Source organism: Felis catus, chromosome E1, assembly GCF_018350175.1.
Source record: "Felis catus isolate Fca126 chromosome E1, F.catus_Fca126_mat1.0, whole genome shotgun sequence".
Taxonomy (NCBI): Eukaryota; Metazoa; Chordata; class Mammalia; order Carnivora; family Felidae; genus Felis; species Felis catus.
This window is the reverse complement of record NC_058381.1, coordinates 50,477,819-50,500,905: the sequence shown is the minus strand read 5'-3', so window position 1 is coordinate 50,500,905 and position 23,087 is coordinate 50,477,819. Positions and strand designations below refer to the sequence as shown.

The following is a 23,087-nucleotide window of genomic DNA, read 5'->3' as shown; positions in this document are numbered from 1 at the left end:
ATTTAAATAACGGCAAATTTAAGTATCCTAAAAATACTCGCTCTTACTATATTCTATTATATTCTACATTCAAATATAATGACAGTAAAGCATAAGGATGTTTTTCTATATGGAATCAATGACAGTATAATATACACCAGAAATACTAAAGGCTTGGTTGCTGTCAGAAATACTAAAGGCCTGGTTGCTGTTTTTTTTTTTTTTTTTTAATTTTTTTAAGTGTTTATTTTTGAGAGAGAGAGAGAGAGAGACAGAGAGAGAGAGAGAGCACAAATGGGGGAGGGGCAGAAAGGGAGGGATGCAAAGAATCCGAAGCAGGCTCCAGGCTCTGAGCTGTCAGCACAAAGCCCAACCCGAGGCTCAGACTCACGAACTGCGAGATCATGACCTGAGCCGAAGCTGGACTGTTAACCAACTGAGCCACCCAGGCGCCCCAGCTTGGTTGCTATTCTTATACATTATTGACATGATATGTATCCAAAGACAATTTGGATTGCCTGTGGTGATTTATAAAGAATGCTATGTGGCCAAAAATCATTTAAGTATGGATGAAAAAATAAACTAATTTGAATAATGAAAAAGAAAGGTGAAAAATTAAGTGGAATTTTATACTGGGAAAAGATACTGAGATAGAATATAAGTGTTATTTCTGTGCATATGGTAACTGAGGCAGAAAAGGGAAACAAAATGGATTACAGACCTCTTTTTTCTCTTTAATGGCAGAAGAATAGTTTCTTGAGGGAGAAAGTTTCCCAAGTTTTTATAAATTTATAAAATTATATCCATTTCCACATGAGTCTTTGTATATGGAACGTGTATCTTTCCTATTTTCTAAATATATGCAGAGATGTTACATATTCAATTATTTTTTAATTGACCACTAACAAATCCTAAAGTTATACAGTTGTTTGGTTGAGACATATATTCATTAAAATGTGCAGCTCTGGGTGACACAACACAGAAACCTGGGACCTAATGCTGTTACTGGCAGGCATCCTTCCATTGTTTATGATTTTTACTTGTTTATGTTTACTTGGAAACATCTTAGTACTTAACGATGAAGCATTCTATTAACTGTGTAAAGTATTATGTGATCCCTAGTTTACTAGAGGTTTTAGTCTTCGTTTGCTTATGTATTTATCAAGAATGAATCTTGAATCTTATCAAAGGTTGTGTGTATCAAGAATAATCAAATAGTTTTACTGAATCTATTAAGATAATTAATGAATTTTATTTCATATTCATATTTAAGAAATCTGTCCCTCTCTGAGGTTACTTAAAATTCTTTGATGTTGTCCTCTAAAAGACTTATATTTTCTTACCCATTTATGTCTTCAGTCACCCGCACTTGATTTTATTTCTGTGTTGTGAGGGAAGGGTCCTATTTCATTTCTGTCTTTAAAGATACTCGGTTGTCCAGAACTATTTATTGAAAAGCCTGTGCCATTCCATTGATATTCAGGAACGCCTCTGTTCATATATAAAATGCCCGTGTATACAGGGTCTGTTTCTGGGATATCTATTCCAATTTGTATGCTTCTGCCAAATTCTTTGGATAGCTACTAGTTTGGTAGTGCTTTTAACTAAATTCCAGGCTTGGGGGCCTGAGTGGCTCAGTTGGTTGAGCATCTGATTCTTGATTTCGGCTCAGGTCGTGATCCCAGGGTCGTGGGATCGAGCCCTGCATTGAGCCCAGCATCAGGTTCCACACGGAGCAGGGAGCCTGCTTAAGAGTCTCTCTCTCCCTCTGCCCCTCTCTCCGGCTCATGCTCTTGCTCTCTAAAGTAAATAAAAATAAGGATTAATTAATTAGTTAATTAATTCCAGGCTTGAGGTGTTTGGGACCATTCAGATGATGTGAATTTGGGCTACAAATATGTGTAAAAGCTGGCTTCTCATTCTGTTTCACTCCCCGTGGTTGACACTCAAGGCAATTATCTTACAAACCTCCTGGGGGTTCTTCATGTCCTTCCCTAAGAGTAAAACCCTTTGAGGCCCGTGCTTTATTAGTGAAAAGACCACCCATTCTACTCCTTGCTTGGAAGAAAACTCTAGAGTTGTGTACTTTCTCCTGTCTTCTTCTCCTGGACGTGCCATGAAATCTGAAGCTTGGAAACGAACTCCAGGAGCAGAGATGCTTTGATGTCAAGCCTACCGCCTACATCCACTGAGATCGGGCTGAAAAAGCCCTTGCTATCTTTTTTTCTTTTTAACTGATTATTTTTGAGAGAGATGGTGAGCTGGGGAGGGGCAGAAAGAGGGGGGATCCCAAGCAGGCTCGGCAGTGTCGATGCAGAGCCCAACGTGGGGCTTGAACTCATGAAACCCTGAGATCATGACCTGAGCCAAAACCAAGAGTCTGATGCTTCACAGACTGAGCCACCCAGGGAGCCCAAAAGTTCTTATATCTTTAAAAAAAAGTCCCTACTATCTCGTCAGCTTTTCTGTGTGTGTGTGTGTGTGTGTGTGTGTGTGTGTGTGTGTGTGTGTGTTTTAATTTAATGCAGGACTTTTAGGGTTTTTCCTGCTCCCCTATTGGAAGGGTTGGTTTGGATAAACTCCTGTCCGAAGTATTTTGTAAGATTTTTGTCAAATTTGTAAGAAAATGATCAAATCTTCCATAAGGAAAGGCAAATATTGTTCACTGAATCTGAATCCCATGATGATGCTAATTCTAATGTTCCTTCTTTACTTTTTAGCCATACCTTCAGAGTATCATTTTCCTTTTTGTCATAAGGTGTCTAGAAATGAAGTATGGACAAAAAACAATGAGGAAAGACCCAGTCTTCAGGTCAGGAGAACATTTCTTAACATCTGAGTATAATTTAAATATTTAATGTTGGTGACAGTACATTTAACATCAATTTATTATGATAGATGTACTAGTCAGTTCTTAGCAGGGCAAACTGGACATCGTTATTCTGGGGAAAAAATAAAAACCAAACCAACCCCAAACCACATTAGATTGAATGCAGGCATAATTTCTAAGTCCTGGGTCTTAACAGATTTTAGGCATAATTTCTAAGTCCTGGGTCTTAACAGATTTTAGGCAAGTTGAGTTTTGTTTGTTCCGTGCCTCTCTCTTAGCAGTGGGGAAGCACCAAAGTTTGTTTTTCTCCTGCCGAGAGCAAGTATCAGTCCCCGAAGAGGAGACGTGAGAATGAGCTGGTGCATTCAGTATGTGGGTGGACCGTTTTGGAAAGAGAAGAGAAGCCAGTTCTGGCGATCACTGATGATGTAATGTGAGCACAATGTGGATGAGGCAGACGGGAAACACTGATGAGTGTGCATCTGAGGGAATTTAGAGAGCCCGTTGACAGATGGAATAGAAGGTCTTAAAGACAATAATCAAAGAAAATATTTCAAGGGACTTGGCTACCTACAGAAGGAATCTTGTTGGTAGTAAATCACTTTTTTTTTCTCTTAAAGCCAAGGATAGTCATTTAAGTATAGAGGCTTACGTACGTTCTCTTGATAAGGTGGTACAGCTAGAATTGAATGGTACGTTATTTCATTTTCTCTGTAGGATCTCCTCAAGAAGTAGGGAAAATCATCCAAACCCAGAAGAGCCAGAAGAAGAAGATGAGAATGTCCAAGCTGAAAGAGCGAGAACAGCAAATGCACTCACTACTCTGAACCCGGATGAGGTGACAAGTGTCTTGACCCTTCACAAAACTCTGAGCTCGGTAGCTTGTCCTGGAGAGCTGAACTCCTGGTTTTTCTTTTTGCAGCTTGGTTTTGTTTCTGTGACATTGCATGTGTATGTCATATTTAAATCGCATCTTTTGCAGTACGCATCTTATCATGACTCCTCTAGTTTTCTCTTCTTCGGTTTTTTGTGGGTCTTCACCGGCCACGTCTTCATGCGTCACTGCAATTCAACACATTCTCCGATATTTTTATCAACCTTAACAAAAGTTCGCGTCTTCTGCAAGACTTGCAGTTTCATTTTGCCTCATCTCGAATTGTGACATTAGTAACGGTAATCAGCAGGTGAATTTACACCTAGTTCATTTCAATAAGAAATGAACCAGAGGGGCGCCTGGGTGGCTCAGTCGGTTAAGCGACCGACTTCAGCTCAGGTCCTGATCTCACAGCTTGTGATTTCAAACTCCACATAGGGCTCTGTGCTGACAGCTCAGAGCCTGGAGCCTGCTTCGGTTTCTGTGCCTCCCTCTCTCTCTGCCCCTCCCCTGCTCACGCTCTGTCTTTCTCTGTCTCAAAAATAAATAAACAAAAAAAATTTTTTTAAAGAAATCAACTAGAAATTAGTGCCAAGGGCATATTGCAAACATGAATTTGATTAGGAATTGGTTTTCTCTGTGGTTGATAAAGTAATCTTCATTCATGAACATACATTTAGGCATTTCATTTGAAAGAAAGAGGCTGAATTATCACTGTCACAAAATCTGGTTAGATTCATAGCCTGGGACATGAAAGATAAAACATGAATGCACAAAATATCTGAAATTTAATGGGAAAATCATGCTTTGTCATGTTTTCCAGAAACCACTCATAGTGGCAAGCTGTTTACACAAGGAATATAAAGAGAAAAAGGAACATTGCTTTTCAACAAGAAAGAAGAAAATCGCTATTAGAAACATCTCATTCTGCGTTAACAAAGGTTTGGATAACGTTCCCTTTATTAGAATGTTCCTTATTATTTAGATTTGGGACTATGAGAAGGGGGAAAATTTCCATTCTTTGAGACTGTTCACCTATCTTGGTTAACAGATAATTATAAAGATACTTGACATGTTGGCAGAGAAACAATTTCTGTTTCAAAATCATGTCCCAGTTCAAATGGTGAGAAACCCCATCTTGGATCAGGAAGACCAAACCATTCTACTATAAATCCAAAGTCTTTCCATTCACACTGTAATATAGAAAATTACAAAGGGGTTGTTGGAAGATGTTCTTTTGTTTCGAAATATTACTAAGCTAAGTGAATTTAGGCTGGTCAAACTTTGAAATACAAATCATATCGTCAATGATGACTCCGTCTTCCAGGTGAAGTGTTGGGGTTGCTGGGACACAATGGAGCCGGTAAAAGCACTTCTATTAAAATGGTAACAGGAGACACAAAGCCAACTGCAGGAACGGTACGTGACAAGCTCATTGCCAGAGGAAATTTCATTTGCAGTGTCAATATCGTCCTCATATTGTTCTTTCAGCAGATCAAATGATTTTTTAGAAAATGAATAAATAGATGATTTATTATAATTATATATAATTATATAATTATATATAATTATAATGAATATAATTATAATTAATTAATTATTAATTAATTATTAATTAATATATTAATATATAATAATATATTGTATATTATATATTATATTAATATAATATAATATTAATTGATATATTATGTAATATATTAATATTTATAATATTTAACATAATATAATATAATATATATTCCATTATATATAATATATAATGCTATAATATATAATATATAATGGAATGTATATTTAATATAATATATATGTAATATAATATAATATATTCCTTTATTTATAATATATAATGCTATAATATATATAATATATAATGGTATATTTAATATAATATATGTATTATATATTATGTAATATATAATATACATAATGTAATATATAATATAATATATAATTTATTATATATAATATACAATGTAATATATAATATATAATGTAGTATATATAATATATCTAGTATAATATGATATATATTCCATTATATATAATATATAATGCTATAATATATATCATATAATGCATTATATATTTAATATAATATATGTAACATAATATATATTCCATTATATATATTATATATAATGGAATATATATAATGGAATATGTGTCTAATCTAATATAATATAATATATATTCCATTATATATATTCCATTATATATATAATACATATAATGATACAATATATATAATTATATATATATATATATAACTCATCTGTCCTTTCTTCTTTACCCATTCATCTATCAATGGATACTTGGATTGCTTCCACATCTTGGCTATTGTCCATAATGCTGCAATAAACATGGAGGGAGGTGTATGTCTTTTTGAATTAGTATTATTGTTTTCTTTGGTTAAATACCCAGTAGTGGAATTACTGGATCATATGATAATTCTGTTTTTCATTTTTCGAGGAGCCACTTTTATCTCCTTCAGTAGAGGGAGGATTGGACCCAAAGCTGGATGCGGATCTGACTTTCCTTGTTCGATGCAGGTGGTTTTAGAAGGCTACAGAACATCTCCAAGGCAACCGGAAGATGACACCGTCAAGTTCTTGGGGTACTGTCCTCAGGAGAACTCACTGTGGCCCGGTCTTACGGGGAAAGACCACCTGGAGCTGTACGCAGCAGTGAAAGGAATGAGCAAACAGGAGGCTGCTCTGAGTACTTCTCGGTACAGAAGGAAGCTTTGTGGAGGGAAGACGGGAAGAACATGTCATTTCCTGATTAAATATGGAAAGGAGATCATAAACAAGATCTTTTAATTTTCACGCAAATTAAAACGACTGAAAATCTGAATAAGAACCAAATCATAAGTTTATGCATTTGTGATGATGTTAATGGTCCTTCAGCCTACTGTTTTCAGGTGGATGGTGCTAAGGTTTTCTATATCATTGGTGTAGGTAGGAACACGTGCCTTGTGTATAAATCAGTGTTGGGTTTTTTTTTTTTGTCAGATTGGTGGAAGCTTTCAAGCTCCAGGAACAACTTAAAGTGCCCGTGAAGGACTTAGCCCAAGAAGTAAAGAGGAAGGTAGGTGGGGGGCTGAGTGTTACTCTACACACCCCACGGGTCGGTGCCACACACGCTGTTCCTCTCCTTCTCGTTCCAGCTGTGCTTTGCACTGAGCGTCCTGGGAGACCCATCGGTGGTGCTTCTGGATGAGCCATCCACAGGGGTGGACCCCGAGGGGCAACAGCAAATGTGGTGAGGGACATCAGATTACGTAGTATGAGTCTGGAGTTAATATTCTTTCTACATTTGTTCTATTTATCTTTGATGCTCACATCGTCTATTATTTAATTCAGTGAAACTTAATGTAGTATTCAAAATTCCCCACGGAAGGAAAACTAGACACGTTAAGAATCGAATAGAATCTTGAATGTCTTCACTTGGATTTTCTTTTTCTTACTCTTCTTCCTCTGCCTCTTTTTTCTTTTATTTTTCAGTTGTTGAAAATCCCACAATGTGATGTTTCTCTGTACTCCAGCTTTTTTAAACAAACATTGTTTTACTCACTATTTCCCAACTTTTCATGCTATGAAGCCAATGAATGTTGTAATATAATTACATAATGCAGTACAATTTTTATTCTTTCTCTCTAGAGCAAAGATTTTTTTTTCTTGTGGCTGAATACGAAATTTTCTATTTAGTCTTCCTATTTCTTTCTGTTCATCTATTTTCCCAAATTAGTTTTTCTTCTTTTAAAATTTATTTATTTACTTACTTACTTAATTTATTTATTTATTTATTTATTTATTTATTTATTTAAATTTAAATCCAAGTTAGTTAATATACTGTGTAGTAATCTTGGCTGCAGGAGTAGAACCCAGTGATTCGTCTCTTACATATCCAAGTTACTTTCTAAGTGTGAACAATCCCATCCTTTATCTGTAGGCAGGCAATTCAGACCATTGTTAAAAACACAGAGAAGGGTGTTCTCCTGACCACCCACTCCATGGCGGAGGCTGAGGCTGTGTGTGACCGCGTGGCCATCATGGTGTCCGGAAAACTGAGGTGGGTGCCCATCCTTGACCACACTCGGCCCCCAAGTTCCTCAGGGAGAATTGCAGTTCACTGTGACAGCTTGTATTCTTCAGCTCCTTGATCTATGATCGAATATCTTTTGATCTATGATCGAATATCTACCTCTGCATTTGCAGTTGAGGAAGAAATTAAAAGATAAGTTTTTTTTTTTTCCTGTAACTCTTTTTTTGTCTTCCCTGGATTAGGTGTATTGGTTCCATTCAAAATCTGAAAAGCAAGTTTGGTAAAGATTATGTTCTAGAAGTAAAAATAAAGGACCCCACTCAGGTGGAACCTGTCCACACGGAGATTCTGAAGCTTTTTCCGCAGGCTGCTCGGCAGGAAAGGTAAAGGACGTTTTTGCCTCGGGTGGCAAGTGTATAGGTTTTCCACTACACATAATTTAGTCTAGGATGAGTCTGGAGAGGAAGAGAAAGGCAGAGCTGGCTTATTTGTTACAAAACAACTTGTTTGGAGGTCACTTGGATATATAGAAAAAAGAGCAATTGAAAAGCTATTTTCAGTGGATGTTTCATATCTCAGAAAAGGTGGATGGGGTGTGTGTGTACGTGTGTGTGTGTGTGTGTGTGTGCATATGCATGGATGTGTAAATTATGCAATGGTTTGAAAAACAGGAACAGAGAATGAACTAAACCATGAATTTAATGTTTTTTAATTGACAATAAAAATTATGTGTCAACCTATGTAGCATTTTACTGAATATAAAATTGTGTCTAGAGCTCCAATAACACACACATACATATTCTTGAGAAAGATTGAGTCAATCCTAAATTAATTGATTATAGGACATTTAATCCTCCCCATGGTTCTTTGAAATTTGTGTGTGGTCAGCTATGAGTTACAAGCAAGGATAACCAAACCCACGTGAATAGCAGAATGAAGCGGAGTTGAATTGAAAGATGTACAGGGTTGGGGTGCCTGGGTGGCTCAGTCAATTGAGCATCTGACTCTTGATTTCAGCTCAGGTCATGATCCCATGGTTCGTAGGATAGAGCCCTGCAGTGGGCTCTGTACTGACAGCCAGAGGTCTGCTTAGGATTCTATCTCTCCCTGTCTTTCTGCCCCTCTCCTTCTGGCACTCTCTCCTTATCTCTCAAGATAAACAAAGAAGCATTAAAAAAAAGAAAGATTTACAGGGTTTTTAAAATATATTTATTCTGTTAATTTCTTAAAAATAATACTTACTGAATACCTACTATATGCTGGAGACCATGTATCGAGTAGTCAATAAATAGAGAAGATTCTTATGGTGCTTACCATCTTTGGGGGACGAGGATATCAAGCAAATGAAGATTCAAAGAAATAAGAAAATGACATTAAGGTAGGACTTTAAAACTGAGCAGAGTCTGGCTGCTGAAGAATGGGGAGAAGAGAACACAGAATGTGTAAAGAACTTAAGTCAAGAATGAACTTCATACCTGCAGAGTGGGGGAAAAAGCTCATATCGTTGATGTGTAAAGGGTGGCATCTCCAAGTGGAGATGCCAAAATACTGAGATGTAGCCCTGTGGCTCAGAAGAAAAGTGAAAGGTCATTGAGAGATTTGCTCTGGCAATCATCAATGATGGGCATTTTTACTATATAGAAGACCATTAAGTTAGGAGAATGGGTGAAGTCAACAGGGGACATAGAGAAGGGAGAAGGTCTAGGATGAAACACCAGGAACTCTCTGTGTTGAGATTGGACTGAGGAAGAAAAGCTGGTGGGGAAACTACCACCACCACCACAACAGCCATTATGACAAATTATTAAAGTGTGTCTAAAAACAGCACTATCTTACCAAATTTCTGCAATGATGGAGATGCCCATATCTATGCTGTCCAAAATGGTAGCCAATACCCATATGTGGCTATGGAGCACTTCACACATGGCTAGTGTGACCAAGGGATTGAATTTTACACTTTATTTATTTTAATTAATTTAAAATTTAAAAATCCTTAATGTTTATTTATTTTTGAGAGAGACAGAGTGTGAGCAGGGGAGGGGCAGAGAGAGAGAGGGAGACAGAGAATCTGAAGCTGGCTCCAGGCTCTGAACCGTCAGCACAGAGCCCGATGTGGGGCTCATGAACTGTGAGATCACAACCTGATCCGAAATCAGAGGTTCAACCAACTGAGCCACCCAGGCACCTCAATTTAAATTTAAATACTACATGTGGCTAGTAGCTAAGATATTAAATAGAACAGGTCTAGAAAGTTAGAAAAAAAGTCACAGATATTGGTGGTTTAAGAAGCTGAGAGAGAGTGTGTGTTAATTTTAAGGAGGGTGTCTACAACTGCATTTAATACTTTTGAGAAGTCTAAAAAATAAGAACTAAAGAATGTTCACTGGATTGTACCACATGGAGGTCATGGACGAACTTATTTGGGAAAGGGGAAGCTGGAGGTCAAGAAAAAAAGTTTTTTAATAGGAGATAGTTTGGCGGGTTTCAATATTATAAGAGAGATTGGAAATTAAATGCAGGGGGGAAAGTTTTATGAAAAGGTTCCAGGGAGCATGTTCAGGTATTGGCATTAATACGGTAAGAAAGACGGCACAGGCTGAGTATGAAAGATTCTTTATCAGAGATATTTTTCAGTATTTATCTTGAACATTAAATTTAGAGCAACCAGATTTTGGTTGTGACCAGATTTTTATGACTAAAGATAAGTTATTTGGCTCAGATTCATGCACTATCAAATTAAACTACTTAGACTTTTACTCAAAGAAAACTTTGAAAATTTATTTTGGCCATCAATTTCTCCCCACTGTTATAACACTGTGATAAGTGGGACTCTTTTCTTCCCCCAGATATTCCTCCATGATGGCATATAAACTACCTGTGGAAGCCGTTCGCCCTCTGTCTCAGGCCTTTTTCAAATTAGAGGCAGGTAAGTTTAGACATACTTAGACTTTATCGTGCGTATTTTTACATGGAATATGTACTATATGAGTTCAAGTGGAAAGATTGTATAATCAGCCAAAACTTAGACAACCTCCACTGGACTAGTCTTACAAACCCTGACGGAAATGCAGTGGTGGCTCTAGAATCAGGTTTACTCCCCCTGATTTTTCCTCTGCTAACAAGGTAACTCAGCTGCCAGGAAGCCAGAATGTTCTCTCCTGGTTCCATTGCATAGTATTGGAGGATAATTATCAACATGTCCCAGAGAATACTGAGGGAACCTTCTTGCATCTCGATGTTTATCATAGTCAGAGGGGTAGGGAGCAAGAATGTGGAGACAACGAAAGGAGGCTCAAATGAAGGTCCGAGAAGGACAGTACACAGGGCTGCGATGTGACAAGTTAGGATCAGTGGGGGGAAGGGGGGGGAGGGGTTGAACTGGTTCTAGAGACACTGACAAGAGGTCACACTAGCTATTGATGAGACCTTGACGTGTAGAAATATGGGATTCACTCAAATGGTACCTGCATGCAGGGTACTCCTCCATAGATTCTTATAAATATAGAGACCCAACAATACCCAACAGTCGATTTGGAGTCCAATAATACATATGTAGGAATCAAAAGGCAAAATACCAAAATAGGACGCGAGGAGCTCTTCGAAGAAAAAGTCTGTGGCAATTTATGTATTCATGCATTACTCTTCTTTGTTGGGCCATATCGACATTTTTCTTTAAGTTAACCTTCCAAAAAATTTAATGACTTGGCCTGTATCTTCAAGTGTCTCATGGACCTGAGGTTACTGCTTATATTGTGTACTTTGAAAACACTTTTGGTGAAAACCATGTAAGCCACTGATGTCAGTCCCTTTGAAATGCAGTGAAACAGACCTTCGACCTGGAAGAATACAGCCTCTCTCAGGCTACCTTGGAACAGGTGAGCTTTCTTTAAACCAGGGAGCATCATCCGGGAGCCTTTGTGTGAAACTCTGTATGTATCCATCTTTCAGAAACACCCTGACATGTGTGTTTCCTTATTTATTTTCTCCCACTTAGGTATTCTTAGAACTCTCTAAAGAACAGGAGCTGGGAAATCTTGATGATGAAGTTGATACAACAGTTAGATGGAAACTCCTCCCACAAGAAGAGCCTTAAACCCTGAGTCTCCTAATGTTAGGTTTTAGGTCCTACTACATTATTAGTTTCCAGAATTCTAGAACAATCTGCCATATTACCACAGGTAACAAACAAACCAACAAAAACATTCAGTAGTTTAAACAACCAATAATGATTAAGAATTTAAATGGCTTTCAACATTCTAGAATGGAGGGGAGAAGCAAAGATAGGGAAAGATAGTGAGTGTAACATAATCAGACATTATACTAATCACTAGTAAGACCTATTTTGCGCTCAATATTAATTCAAAAATCATAATGTTAGTCCACTTTTTTATTATTTTCAATAAGGCTGGATGCTGAACACATTTTATGAATAAAACATTGTATTTTTGGACCTGAACTTTAAATATATCAGCTCTTTTTAAAGCATTATTTACTCAAATACCAACTTAATGTAATATTGAGCATAAGATGATCTAATAAGTTGGTGGATAAAATGACACAGTATAACCTTTAGATATAATTAAATTTTCTGATTATAACATAAGGATATGTTCATGTAAAGATATATAGATATTATATCGACGAAGATAATAGTAATCTATAGTAAAACACCAGCATAAATATTTTAGCTACCTATCATCAATGCTCTTTTCATGAGTACCTTCTCAAAGTTGACATCAGTGGGCATGGTGATTTCCTATGTTTTTCCACTTCACGGTTCATGAACATTTCCCATATCATTGTAATGCCTTTGGGTTATGAAATGGCTGCATTGGATTCCTTTGATGTACTATCATGGTTTTACTTAACTTTTTTTACTATTATCTGACATTTTTGGTTACATGCTAGTTTATCTTTTATAAATAAAGCTGTGACGAACTTCTCTTCAGTCTTCTCTTATTACAGTCTTGGGTAAGTAGTTCCAATATCAACAAATAGCTCTCTGCTCTATGAAATCTGGGTAACTTTGTTCTCTGACCAACAGAAAAGTTCAGTACCTATCCTAAGCTTCTGAAACCCCCACAGGACCTTTTAATGTCGTGCTCATCCCTGACTCTGACTTCCTTCATCTGCTGAATTCCTGTCGTCTGGTCTGTGGTTTGTGTCAGTTCCTTAACCTTCACCTTGGCCTTGACTTAAAGGTAGAACTTGGCCCCTTACCTTGATTCCTACAAACATCCATTCCATGGGTCATTTATAAAAGAGGCACATCCTCCTACCTTGTAGGAGTGCCTAAAGTTAAATTAAAATGCATAAAAATTTGGCATTCTTTCTGTAATGTTCTAGTTTTCTTAAAACGGAAATTCCATTCAATTAGTTGCATCATTAAAACCAACAAAGAAATATATTTATGATTTCAGTAGATGAGACATTTTCTATCCCTAGATTACCACACCTCTTCAGTTGCTTTAGTTCAATGGTTCTCAACTGGGGGCAGTCACCCCTGTCCCCCCCGCCACACACACACACACACACACACACACACACACACACAGGGGACAATTGGCATTATTTGGAGTTGTTTTTGATTATCTCAACAGGGGGTTGCTCCTGGCATCCAGGGGGTAGAGGCTAGGGATGCTGCTAAACATCCTACAATCCACAGGACGGCTTTCCACGAAAAAGAATTATCCAGCTCAAAATGTCAATAGTGCCCATACTGAGACTCTAATTCTGCCTAACCCTGTGAGCTCATCCTCTAGGTCTGATTATTCACCACCCAGTATCTGAGACTGTCTCACGTCCCTATGTCATCTGTGATCCTCCAGGGACTTTTTTTTTTTTGCATGAGTCTTTTCTTCCAGGTCCTAATGGCTCATCCAGAGAAAAAGGTGGTACTTTCAGGTTTGCTTCATATCTGGGATGGATTATCACAATTGGTCAAAAAGAGAAGCTTGGTAAAAAAATAACACCTTCCACTTTCTACCCATGTCCTTACTCTGGTCAAACAGTGATTTACTTTGACCAAAAAGGATACAGCAAGGTTCTGTGATATCTTCTGATGCACCTGTTTGGCAGTGGGTGCTGCTAGCTATCGGATGAAAGTACTTCCTCTAACAAACCTTCTTTAGCTGCTTTGAATAGGCAGGCATTTTGGACTTTAACTTTGCAAATTTCCTGCTTCTATAGGTGAAAATCATTCAAGTGTAGTATGTTTCATTCCTTAAAGTTTTGCTTTGCAGTCATTGCTCGTAGCTTCAACTTCTCTGGCCACATGCTGTGACTACCAGGAAAACATAGTTTTGGAATGGGTAGGACCTCTCAATGCTTTCCAGCCATAGTGTCTTAACTAATCACAAAAGGTCCACATTGTTGGTGATTTCCTATTGCACAAAGCCTCGCTCCTGGTAGTGATTTCTGTATTCCTTGGATTTTCCAGCTTGTAAGAAATGGAATCACGTACCTTAATCCAGGTAATGAGGGGCTTGTTGTAGTCCCGGCCTATCCAAGAAGAAAGAGAGTTCTGAAAGAGACAGCTTGAAGGTTACTGTGGATTCAAGACAACCACAGGACTCTTTAGAAGAGTGTATTGTATTAGCTAAGCCAGAAAAATACATATAAGAGTGGAGACTGTGGATTTTACTCTACCCATGATACTCAGCTTCTTGCTCAGCTCTGCCTTTCCTGAAATATGGGCTTCTTCCCCCAGTTAGTTTTCTCAACTACTTCTGCGTACTTAAAGCTGTGGCTTACCTCTATCTTTAACTTATCCCATGGCCTCCATTGTCCTTCCTACCTCATTGCCTTTCTCTGTGCATCTGTTTAACTTTGTCTGTATTGCCCGGCTCCATTTCTGGAGAATCAAAGCTCGTGATTGGCTTTGTCTCTATTTGAGCTGAGCTGTTTATAACCAACAACACATAGGCTGAATGTGCTATCGTCTGGCACCCATGATACAAATTATGGTCAACTTTACATTAAGAACAGCCTGGGCCCTCATCCCTCAGGAAGGCAGTTTCCAAGAAGCAGCAAGAAGCTGGTAAGTACGATGCTTGGCACATTCCATAAAACCAATAGAGTTTAACCCATACACAGAATTCATGTCTTTTAACACAGATTCTCCTCACATTGAAAATGCCTTGGAAGATCTGGCAGGATTACTCTGGATTAGGTTAAAAATACCAATGGTTACTGGGCACCTGGGTGGCTCAGTCGGTTGAGCGCCAGACTCCTGATTTTGGCTCAGGTCATGATCCCAGGGTTGTGGGATCAAGCCCTGTGTTGGGCTCTGCGCTGAGTGTGGAGTCTGCTTAAGATTCTCTCTCTCTCCCTCCCCCCCTTCCTCGTCCCCCACTTGGGCACTCTCTCTCAAATAATAATAATTTAAAAAATACCAATGATTGCAAGTAACACAAATGGGCATTTATTGCCCAGAAATTTTCCATGTCTCCATTCACTTGATCTTTTAAAAATATGGTAAAATAGGGGCCCCTGGGTGGCTCAGCCGGCTAAGCATTTGACTCCTGACTTTGGTTCAGATCATGATCTCACACTTTGTGAGTTCAAGCCCTGCATTGGACTCTGCACTGACAATGCAGAGCCTACTTGGGAGTCTCTCTCTCTCTCTCTCTCTCTCTCTCTCTCTCTCTGCCCCTCCTGCACACTCTCTCTCCCCCTCTCAACTTTTAAAAAAAATGCTGTAAAGTAAATATATATAAACACATGTATAACATAAAATTTGCTTGAAATAAACTAGATACAAATATTGTATGAATATGAACACTTATACGAAATATCTACACTAGGAAAATTCATGGAAACCAAAAGTAGATTAGAGGTCGTCAGGAGCTGAGAGAGTGGGTGAATGAAGGATATTGTGTAATAGTTATAAATTCCTGTTTAGGGTAATGAAAAAGTTTCAGAATTAGATAGTAATGATGGTTGCAAAGTATTATGAATGCAATTAATGTCACTGAATTTTATATTTCAAAATGGTTAAAATGGCAAGTTCAATCCATTTAATTTTTAAAAGTATAATTTAAGGGGTGCCTGGGTGGCTCAGTCGGTTAAGCGTCCGACTTCAGCTCAGTTCATGATCTTGCAGTCCGTGAGTTCAAGCCCCACCTCGAGCCCTGTGCTGACAGTTCAGAGCCTGGAGCCTGGAGCCTGCTTCGGATTCTGTGTCTCCCTCTCTCTCTGCCCCTCCCCCGCTCATGTTCTGTCTCTCTCACTCTGAAATGAATAAATGTTAAAAAAAATTTTTAAGTATAATTTAAAGTAATTTTCACATAGTACCTGTTATTTGAAAGAAAATCATACTATGTTTACATGTCTAGAATATAAAAGATTTTTCCAGCTAGGCTAATACATTCTTGTATCATTCACGCATATTCACACCACAGGTAATATTATACCTACTGTTTCGTATTTGTCTTATTTAATAACATACTATGAGCATCAGACTTTCCCAGTTTATTATATATCTATGTCATTTGCTTGCAATGTATGTATTATTTTAATGTTTGAATGTACCAAAAAAGTTATAGTTGAAAAATCAATGGAGAGATACATAGATGGGGGCACCTGGGTGGTTCAGTCAGTTAAGCATCTGACTTCGGCTCAGGTCATGATCTCACAGTTCGCGGGTTCGAGCCCCGGTTCGGGTTCTGTGCTGACAGCTCACAGCTGGAGCCGGCTTCAGAGTCTCTCTCTCTCTCTCTCTCTGTGTCCCTCCCCTGCTCGCGCTCTGTCTCTCCCTGTCTCTTAAAAATAAATAAACTTAGGGAAAAAAAAGTAACTTTGGACTTTGCTCCTGGACTAGTGCAAGAGGCATACAGGCTGGCCTTTTCAGATCTAGAATAATTGTGCTGTCATATTAATGAAAAGATTAAGAATAAACTCCATCATTAGGAAACTGTGGCCAAGAACCTACCTTGAAGACGATGTTAAATGAAATAGGAGAGGAGATCATTGTAACAAATGGGCTAATAAATAACTTGGAATTGGAAACTCCATGTCAAGAACAAACTGACAGTTCGCGGAAGGGGCTCTGTGAATCCCCTGAAGAAGATTATAAAGATGTGGAACATCTCAAAAAAAAAAAAAAAAAATAGGCGTCCCCATTTGCCTCAAGTAACATACCTAGAGCTTTATTAAGAGATCAAATCTTGACCGTGAAGGAACAAAGTTGAGACACCTACAGCCACGAAGAAGCCCCCAAATGAACAAAGGAACGAAAACAGGCAGATTAAAGAAATGCCATGAATAACTCCTGATGAGTTCAGCGGTATTCCTAAGTATATGAACTCTCACTTAACCGACTGTTAAATGCATGATGTTATTAAAGAAATCAACAAGGCAGCTGCCAGTAAACACAAGATGCTATACCAACCCCCAAAATCCATGAGTTATGTGGTCATAAATCGATCACAGATTTATTGACGAAGAAACAAAAGATGCCAAAGGTCATTATTTTATAGCGGAAGCTGACATAAAGGAGTCCATAACTTTGAAAGCTTACCCAAGGGTTAATGTGATACTGAATATTTCACAAAATTGCCAGAGGCTATCGGAGATTGAGGGGGCGACTTTACCCATTATGTTATAACCTAAGACCCTTGTGAACTTTGGAATGGGCCAACAGTAGGGTTTCTGTTGAGAGGCTATTCCTATAATTTTTTTTTTATTTTTTAAAGTTTATGTATTTATTTTTGGGGGAGAGAGAGAGAGAGAGAGAGAGCGAGCAGGGGAAGGGCAGAGAGAACGAGCGAGAGGGAGAATCCCGAACAATCCCGATCTGGTAGCACAGAGCCTGACGTGGGGTTCTCTATAATTTCTCTATATAAATATTCTCTTGAGCGGTTTAATTTTCTTTTTTCTTGTTTCTTCTCAAAATAAAACATTTTGGAATGAAATATGTACATTTAAACATTTACTTCATTTAGGCAAATATTTAACCACCTACCATATGAGCCTTTGCGGTAAATACAGAATGCAACTAAAAAAAAACGTTCATGTCTAGCTTTTGTGTTTAGCGGACAATGCTGCAGACCCCATAAGGGAGGTACAGACGTAGTAACGGAAGGAAAAGGTCAAGAAAATAAGGTCAAGGATACTCAGGCCCTTTGGAATTAAAGGTCACTAGTGTCTAAATTCCATCAACGGCATTTCGGTCTACAGGCAAACTTCCTAGAAACTGGAATTGGGGCCAGTTTATTCATCTAATTATTGTACATTCCCTTTTGACGTTAGGGTAGACCTTACATGAAATGCGTTCAGTGTAAACGAGTCGGTAAACCTCTATCTATAATGAAATTGTACTAAAAGTGTCCTGAGACGGAAAAAGATAACATGTGTGAGCAGGTTGGTAATGGTGGTGGGCATGGAAAATGAGTGCTTGGATTATAAGAATTCAACCATGTTTCTCCTCTGCATGTGGGGACACTGGTCCATGTCTGCACCATCTACTCTGCAGGTTTATCTCAAGAGCAGAGAGGGGAAAAAAAAAAAAGCATCTCACCAGGCCCCGTGGCCTGGTTAACACTGTCAATGTGACGATCACACAGTACGTTAGGGGCACCACATGCACAAAAGGTTACAAAAAAGGTAACATTGACCGAATCAGTTGCCACAAGGGTCCACCAACAACCCACCACTGTGCTACACGATCTAGACCCCTACAATATGCGCCATTAGTGGAAAACATCATCAATCAGATGAGAAGAATTGGACTTCGGAACAGACTGAACCTTAGTAGAATCATCAGCGAAGTTTTCTAAAGACAGAAACACAGCGAACTTCAGAAACAGGAAGACCTTAAAATACTATTTCGGATTTTGCTTTAGTTACATTTGGGAGTGCTTGCTGAGCTTCTGACTTTCCTTTTTCTAAGGACAGCTTTATCTCTTTTTGGCAGCTCCTGGGGAGATGGGGGTGCCTCTAGCAGCTGCCGCTACATCATGGGATTCCAAACTAGCGATTACAACAGATGAGCCAGAGCAATACCAAATCCAGCCAGGGACCATTTGAGTTCCGTCCCAGAGGTCTGAGCAAGAACAGACATGGCTGGCACCTGGCACCTCTCTATGGAGAGGTCCACAAACTCTTGGTGCTGAGATTTTGTTCTAGAGTAATGCTGGTCTCATCCCAATAGTGGATTCTAGCCACTCTGCCCACAAAATGGGTATTTGTATGTGTATTGGGTACATGTACACAATGGGTACTTTTGTGTACACAATGGTTATTTATTCACAAAGCAAATGATCAACATAGAGAAACTAATAAGAATAAAACATGTAAAAGGAGAAGAAATGGAAAGCTAAAATTACTGGGGTGCCTGGGTGGCTCACTCGCTTAAGTGTCTGACTCTTGATCTCAGCTCAGGTCATGATCTCATGCTTCATGAGTTTGAGCTCCGCATTGGGCTCTGTGCTGATAGGGCAGAGCCTGCTTCGGATTCTCTGTCTCCCCCTCTCTCTGCCTTTCCCTCTAGTTCTCTCTCTCTCTCTCTCTCTCTCTCTGTCTCAAAAATCAATAAATAAACTTAAAAAAAAAAGAAAGCTAAAAGTATTGCTGTAGCTAAAATTCCAGAGAACTTGTAGTTCAAGTTTACCTGAAAGTTTTCTTTACTTAGAAAATGAATCATGAACTACGTATGTTTTTGTTTTGTTTTGTGTGTGTGTGTGTTTACCTCAATAAAGCTTTGTTATCATCTTAGACAGCCAAGCTTCCCCAAGTTCACAGCCTTTCAGGACACACTGATTCAGCTCTCTGCCATGGATTTGAAAGTATAATCTGGGAGCTAATGGACCAAATAAAGTTGGCAAGAAAGAAGAGGCATCTACCATCTCCTCTTAGGAAGCTAGAGCCTTTCAAGAGAAAGGCTTACCTTGGCCAATAGCCACTCCCATATATACACCATCAAGGCCTGATCCTCTCACCCTTCATCATAATTGCCTGGAAAAACCCCAATCTTGGTTTTAAACCTGTATTAGGGAGACGAACATTGGTGGAGAGTACACAGGAACAAAATAACTAGTCTCACTTTAAATGAATGGCTACAACCTGTCTTCGAGAGGAGCCTTAGTTCTACCTGGCAACTGCACTTCATCCCCCTAATCTGTTCACTCTTGAACTGGGTTGGAGGACTAATTAACCTACTTGTCATGTCTTCTTGCTTCTCAGACTCTGACATCTCTCTCTCTCTCCCCGCTCTTACTTTCAGCAGAAGACCTTGCTTCCCACTTGACTATTGACGTGTAAGCAATTAGAAGAGTGTTTTCATGAGCTTTCGCAATCTCAGCCACCAACCAGGTTTCAATGTACCTCATATACTCTAACTTTCTTCTCATTACTGTGAATGAACAACATTCCTACATAAGGCCAGTATTCGCACTTGTCCATGTGATGCCATCGTCATCCCCCTCCCCTGCTTATGAACACGCTGTCAAATGCCTGCCCCTTGCCTGCATTATCTGTAAGATCATGGCCCATAAGGACCACTTCTTAAATGAAATGGGAGGATTTCTCATGACCAAGAGTTGAGAAGGACAGTAATCCCGATAACTTTAGGCTCCCACAGCAAACTCTGAGAAAACCAATGGCATAGTACCCATGTGAAAATCACCAGCATTCTCTGCTCCTGTGCCAATCTGTGTCTGTTCTTAACTAGCAAAGCTCTGCAACATCATAGACACCTCTAAGATTCCATTAACAGAGACTGAAGAAATGTATAGGTTGGTGGGAGGTTCTGCCTCTTCTTCCACAAAATATTGTGTACAGTCAGTAGATAATTAGTACTGGCAACTTATTTATAAACACTTCTGAGACTCAACTCTTGCTGTTTTCTTAAAATTGTCTTATTTTTTTTAATGTTTATTTTGTTTATTTTTAAGAGAGAGAAGGAGAGTGAGTGGGACAGGGACAGAGAGAGAGGGAGAGACGGAGAGAGAATGCCAAACAGACTCTGTGCTGACACCAATGTAGGGCTGGATCTCAAGATCATGAGATCGTGACCTGAGATGACATCAAGAGTTGGACACTTAAACAACTGAGCTACCCAGGCGCCCCCAAATCATCTTATTTTTAATGGAAGTACATCTTTTAGTTCAGCCAATTCTCGCTGAGATCTTTATCTCATTTAGCTGAGTATAGAATTTGAGGTTGACTATTCATTTTCTCTCAGCACTTTGACAACATTATTCCATTGTTTTATGGCATCCTTTGGCTAACTGTTGATCTTTAACTGATAACTTGTCTTTTCTACTTTATTGTTTTTGAGTATTTCTTTCTCTCCATTTTCTTTCATGTTTTGAAAGCTCACTGCAAAATAGTTAGTTGTTGGATTTTTGTTTTTAACTCTTCACGGGACACATTATGTTTTTTTTTTAATCTGAGGGCTCATATCATCAATTCTGGAAAATGTTCATCCATCTTCTCTCCTATTCTCTTTCTTTTCCTTATTATAAAATGCCTATTAGACATGTCTTTCATGTCTTTTGTTTTCAGTATTTTCCATCTTGTTCTGTCTTTGCACTAAACTTTATAAAATTTCTTCAGATACATTTCTGGTTTATGAATTGTCTCCTCAGCCCTGCCTGATCTGATATAAAACTTATCCATTATGTTTTTAATCTTAACTTTTATTAATCCTTTTAAATATCTGTAAGTTCTAATGGGCTGTTTTCCTATTAGTCTTCCTTGTCATTGCTTCCTATTTTAACTATCTCACATTTCTTTTTTAATACTTTAAATATATATTTTATAGACTCTGTCATAATTTTTATTCAGTTATTACGGTTGTTAATAGTAACCCCCTCCCCCCTTTTTTTCTGGCCTGCTGATTCTCTTTCATGGTGGACTTTTGATTATGGGCTTAGCTGCTAGGAGGAATCTTTCTTTAATGATACTGGTTTGTGCCCTGAATCCTGGACATATCTCTATAGAATTGTTTGCATCTTCTCTGTGGGGCTCCAGATTTATAGTAATAGTAAGAGGAGGAGGAGGAGGAGGAAGTATAGGAGGAGGAGCATTATCAGAAACAAGTAACATTTTTTGAGTTTTTATGATTTTCCAAGCATTGTTTCATGAACTTTACTTGTACTGATGAATTTAATCTCTACAGTAACTATACATACACACACACATACATACATACATGCATACATACATACCCTGTTATTATCTCCATTTTAAGGGGGGAGGGAAGGTTAAATACCTTGTGAAAAGTCACATAGCTGACACATGGTAGAGCTAGAATTCAAACCGAAGTTTGGCTTCAGAATGCAACTAACTACTATGACATTTGTTATATTCTAGACATGTTACCATACAGGAAGAATAAATTAAGATTCTCTCCCCCATTTCCTGTATCTGGCATGTCCTACATGTTTGGGTTTTTCATTTTCTATGGAGTATATATATTTTTTAACCCAGAGATGGGGCTAAACATACACATCCTTGCTCTTCCTCCGGGTAATAGGTGGTTTTGCTAATTTCTGTTTATTTCTAGCACTGAGCAGTCCTGTGAAGCTTCTGGATTCATGCAGAGATATGAAATCCAGCTTTGTAAACCATCGAGTCTAGGTCACAAGGTTATTAAAACTCCTCTTTGGACAGCTGATTGCTGGCATACCATTCATAGTTCTGGTTTTAATTTCTCTTTTCATTTTTAATACCTGGGGAAGTACCTTCCTTTCTTATTGTTTCTTCCATTGTTTCTTGGTTTCTTTCCTTTACCTTTTTCTTATTTCTTTTTAAACCTTGGTTATATATCTGACTTTATATATATATATATATATATATATATATATATATATATATATATTATATTTTACCCACCATTTCAATATAGCCAGAGTTTGGGTACTTCATTATATTAGGTTGCCATTTATGGGGAAATCTTCAGGCTTAAATAAGAATGGCCTCCTAAATAAAAATAAATCAGAGTAAATTGGTCAAGAAAGAGGAACACAAAGCATATATAAGAAACAGTGGTAAGAACTGAAACTAATAAAATATATTTAATCAACATAATTATTGATATTGTAGTGTGAATTTGAATGCATTGTAAGCAAAGTGAAAATTCCTAAAATAGATTCCTAAAATAGAGTACATAGGATCTAAAACAACAATGACAACAATGACAGCAAAATTAATTACAACTTGAATTATATTCCAGGTGATATAAAAGAAACAGAATTTTTGTTTGGATCATTGGCCTATTATCGATACAAAATTTTAGCAGTGTTTTTGACCCTCTACCCTCCCCTCCATGAGACCTTTAGAATATCTTTATTGTCTTTGTTTTTGCCAATTTTTAATGTAAAAGACATATGATATTTCACTGTTGACTTA

At 38.1% G+C, this 23,087-nt stretch overlaps 1 protein-coding gene and 1 pseudogene across 4 annotated transcripts in view; both read left to right on the top strand.

Moving 5' to 3' along the window:
- ABCA10 (ATP binding cassette subfamily A member 10) overlaps nucleotides 1–12,675 on the top strand; it is a 70,133-nt gene extending 57,458 nt beyond the window's left edge. For 2 of the 4 annotated variants that reach the window (XM_045044431.1, XM_045044433.1), the window contains 12 exons: nucleotides 2,700–2,791; nucleotides 3,527–3,686; nucleotides 4,507–4,624; nucleotides 5,011–5,102; nucleotides 6,239–6,417; nucleotides 6,701–6,776; nucleotides 6,856–6,950; nucleotides 7,641–7,760; nucleotides 7,976–8,116; nucleotides 10,580–10,659; nucleotides 11,553–11,608; nucleotides 11,728–12,675. In XM_045044431.1, coding sequence (XP_044900366.1) covers nucleotides 2,700–2,791; nucleotides 3,527–3,686; nucleotides 4,507–4,624; nucleotides 5,011–5,102; nucleotides 6,239–6,417; nucleotides 6,701–6,776; nucleotides 6,856–6,950; nucleotides 7,641–7,760; nucleotides 7,976–8,116; nucleotides 10,580–10,659; nucleotides 11,553–11,608; nucleotides 11,728–11,826 — 1,308 coding nt within the window. In that variant the 3' untranslated portion in view covers nucleotides 11,827–12,675. Of the gene's footprint in view, nucleotides 1–2,699; nucleotides 2,792–3,526; nucleotides 3,687–4,506; nucleotides 4,625–5,010; nucleotides 5,103–6,238; nucleotides 6,610–6,700; nucleotides 6,777–6,855; nucleotides 6,951–7,640; nucleotides 7,761–7,975; nucleotides 8,117–10,579; nucleotides 10,660–11,552; nucleotides 11,609–11,727 lie in introns of those variants that run through there. The other 2 variants (XM_045044432.1, XR_006589456.1) reach the window with 2 other exon arrangements.
- A 2,008-nt stretch (nucleotides 12,676–14,683) lies between these two features.
- LOC109494091 lies at nucleotides 14,684–19,129 on the top strand (annotated as a pseudogene).
- Nucleotides 19,130–23,087: the final 3,958 nt, after the last annotated feature.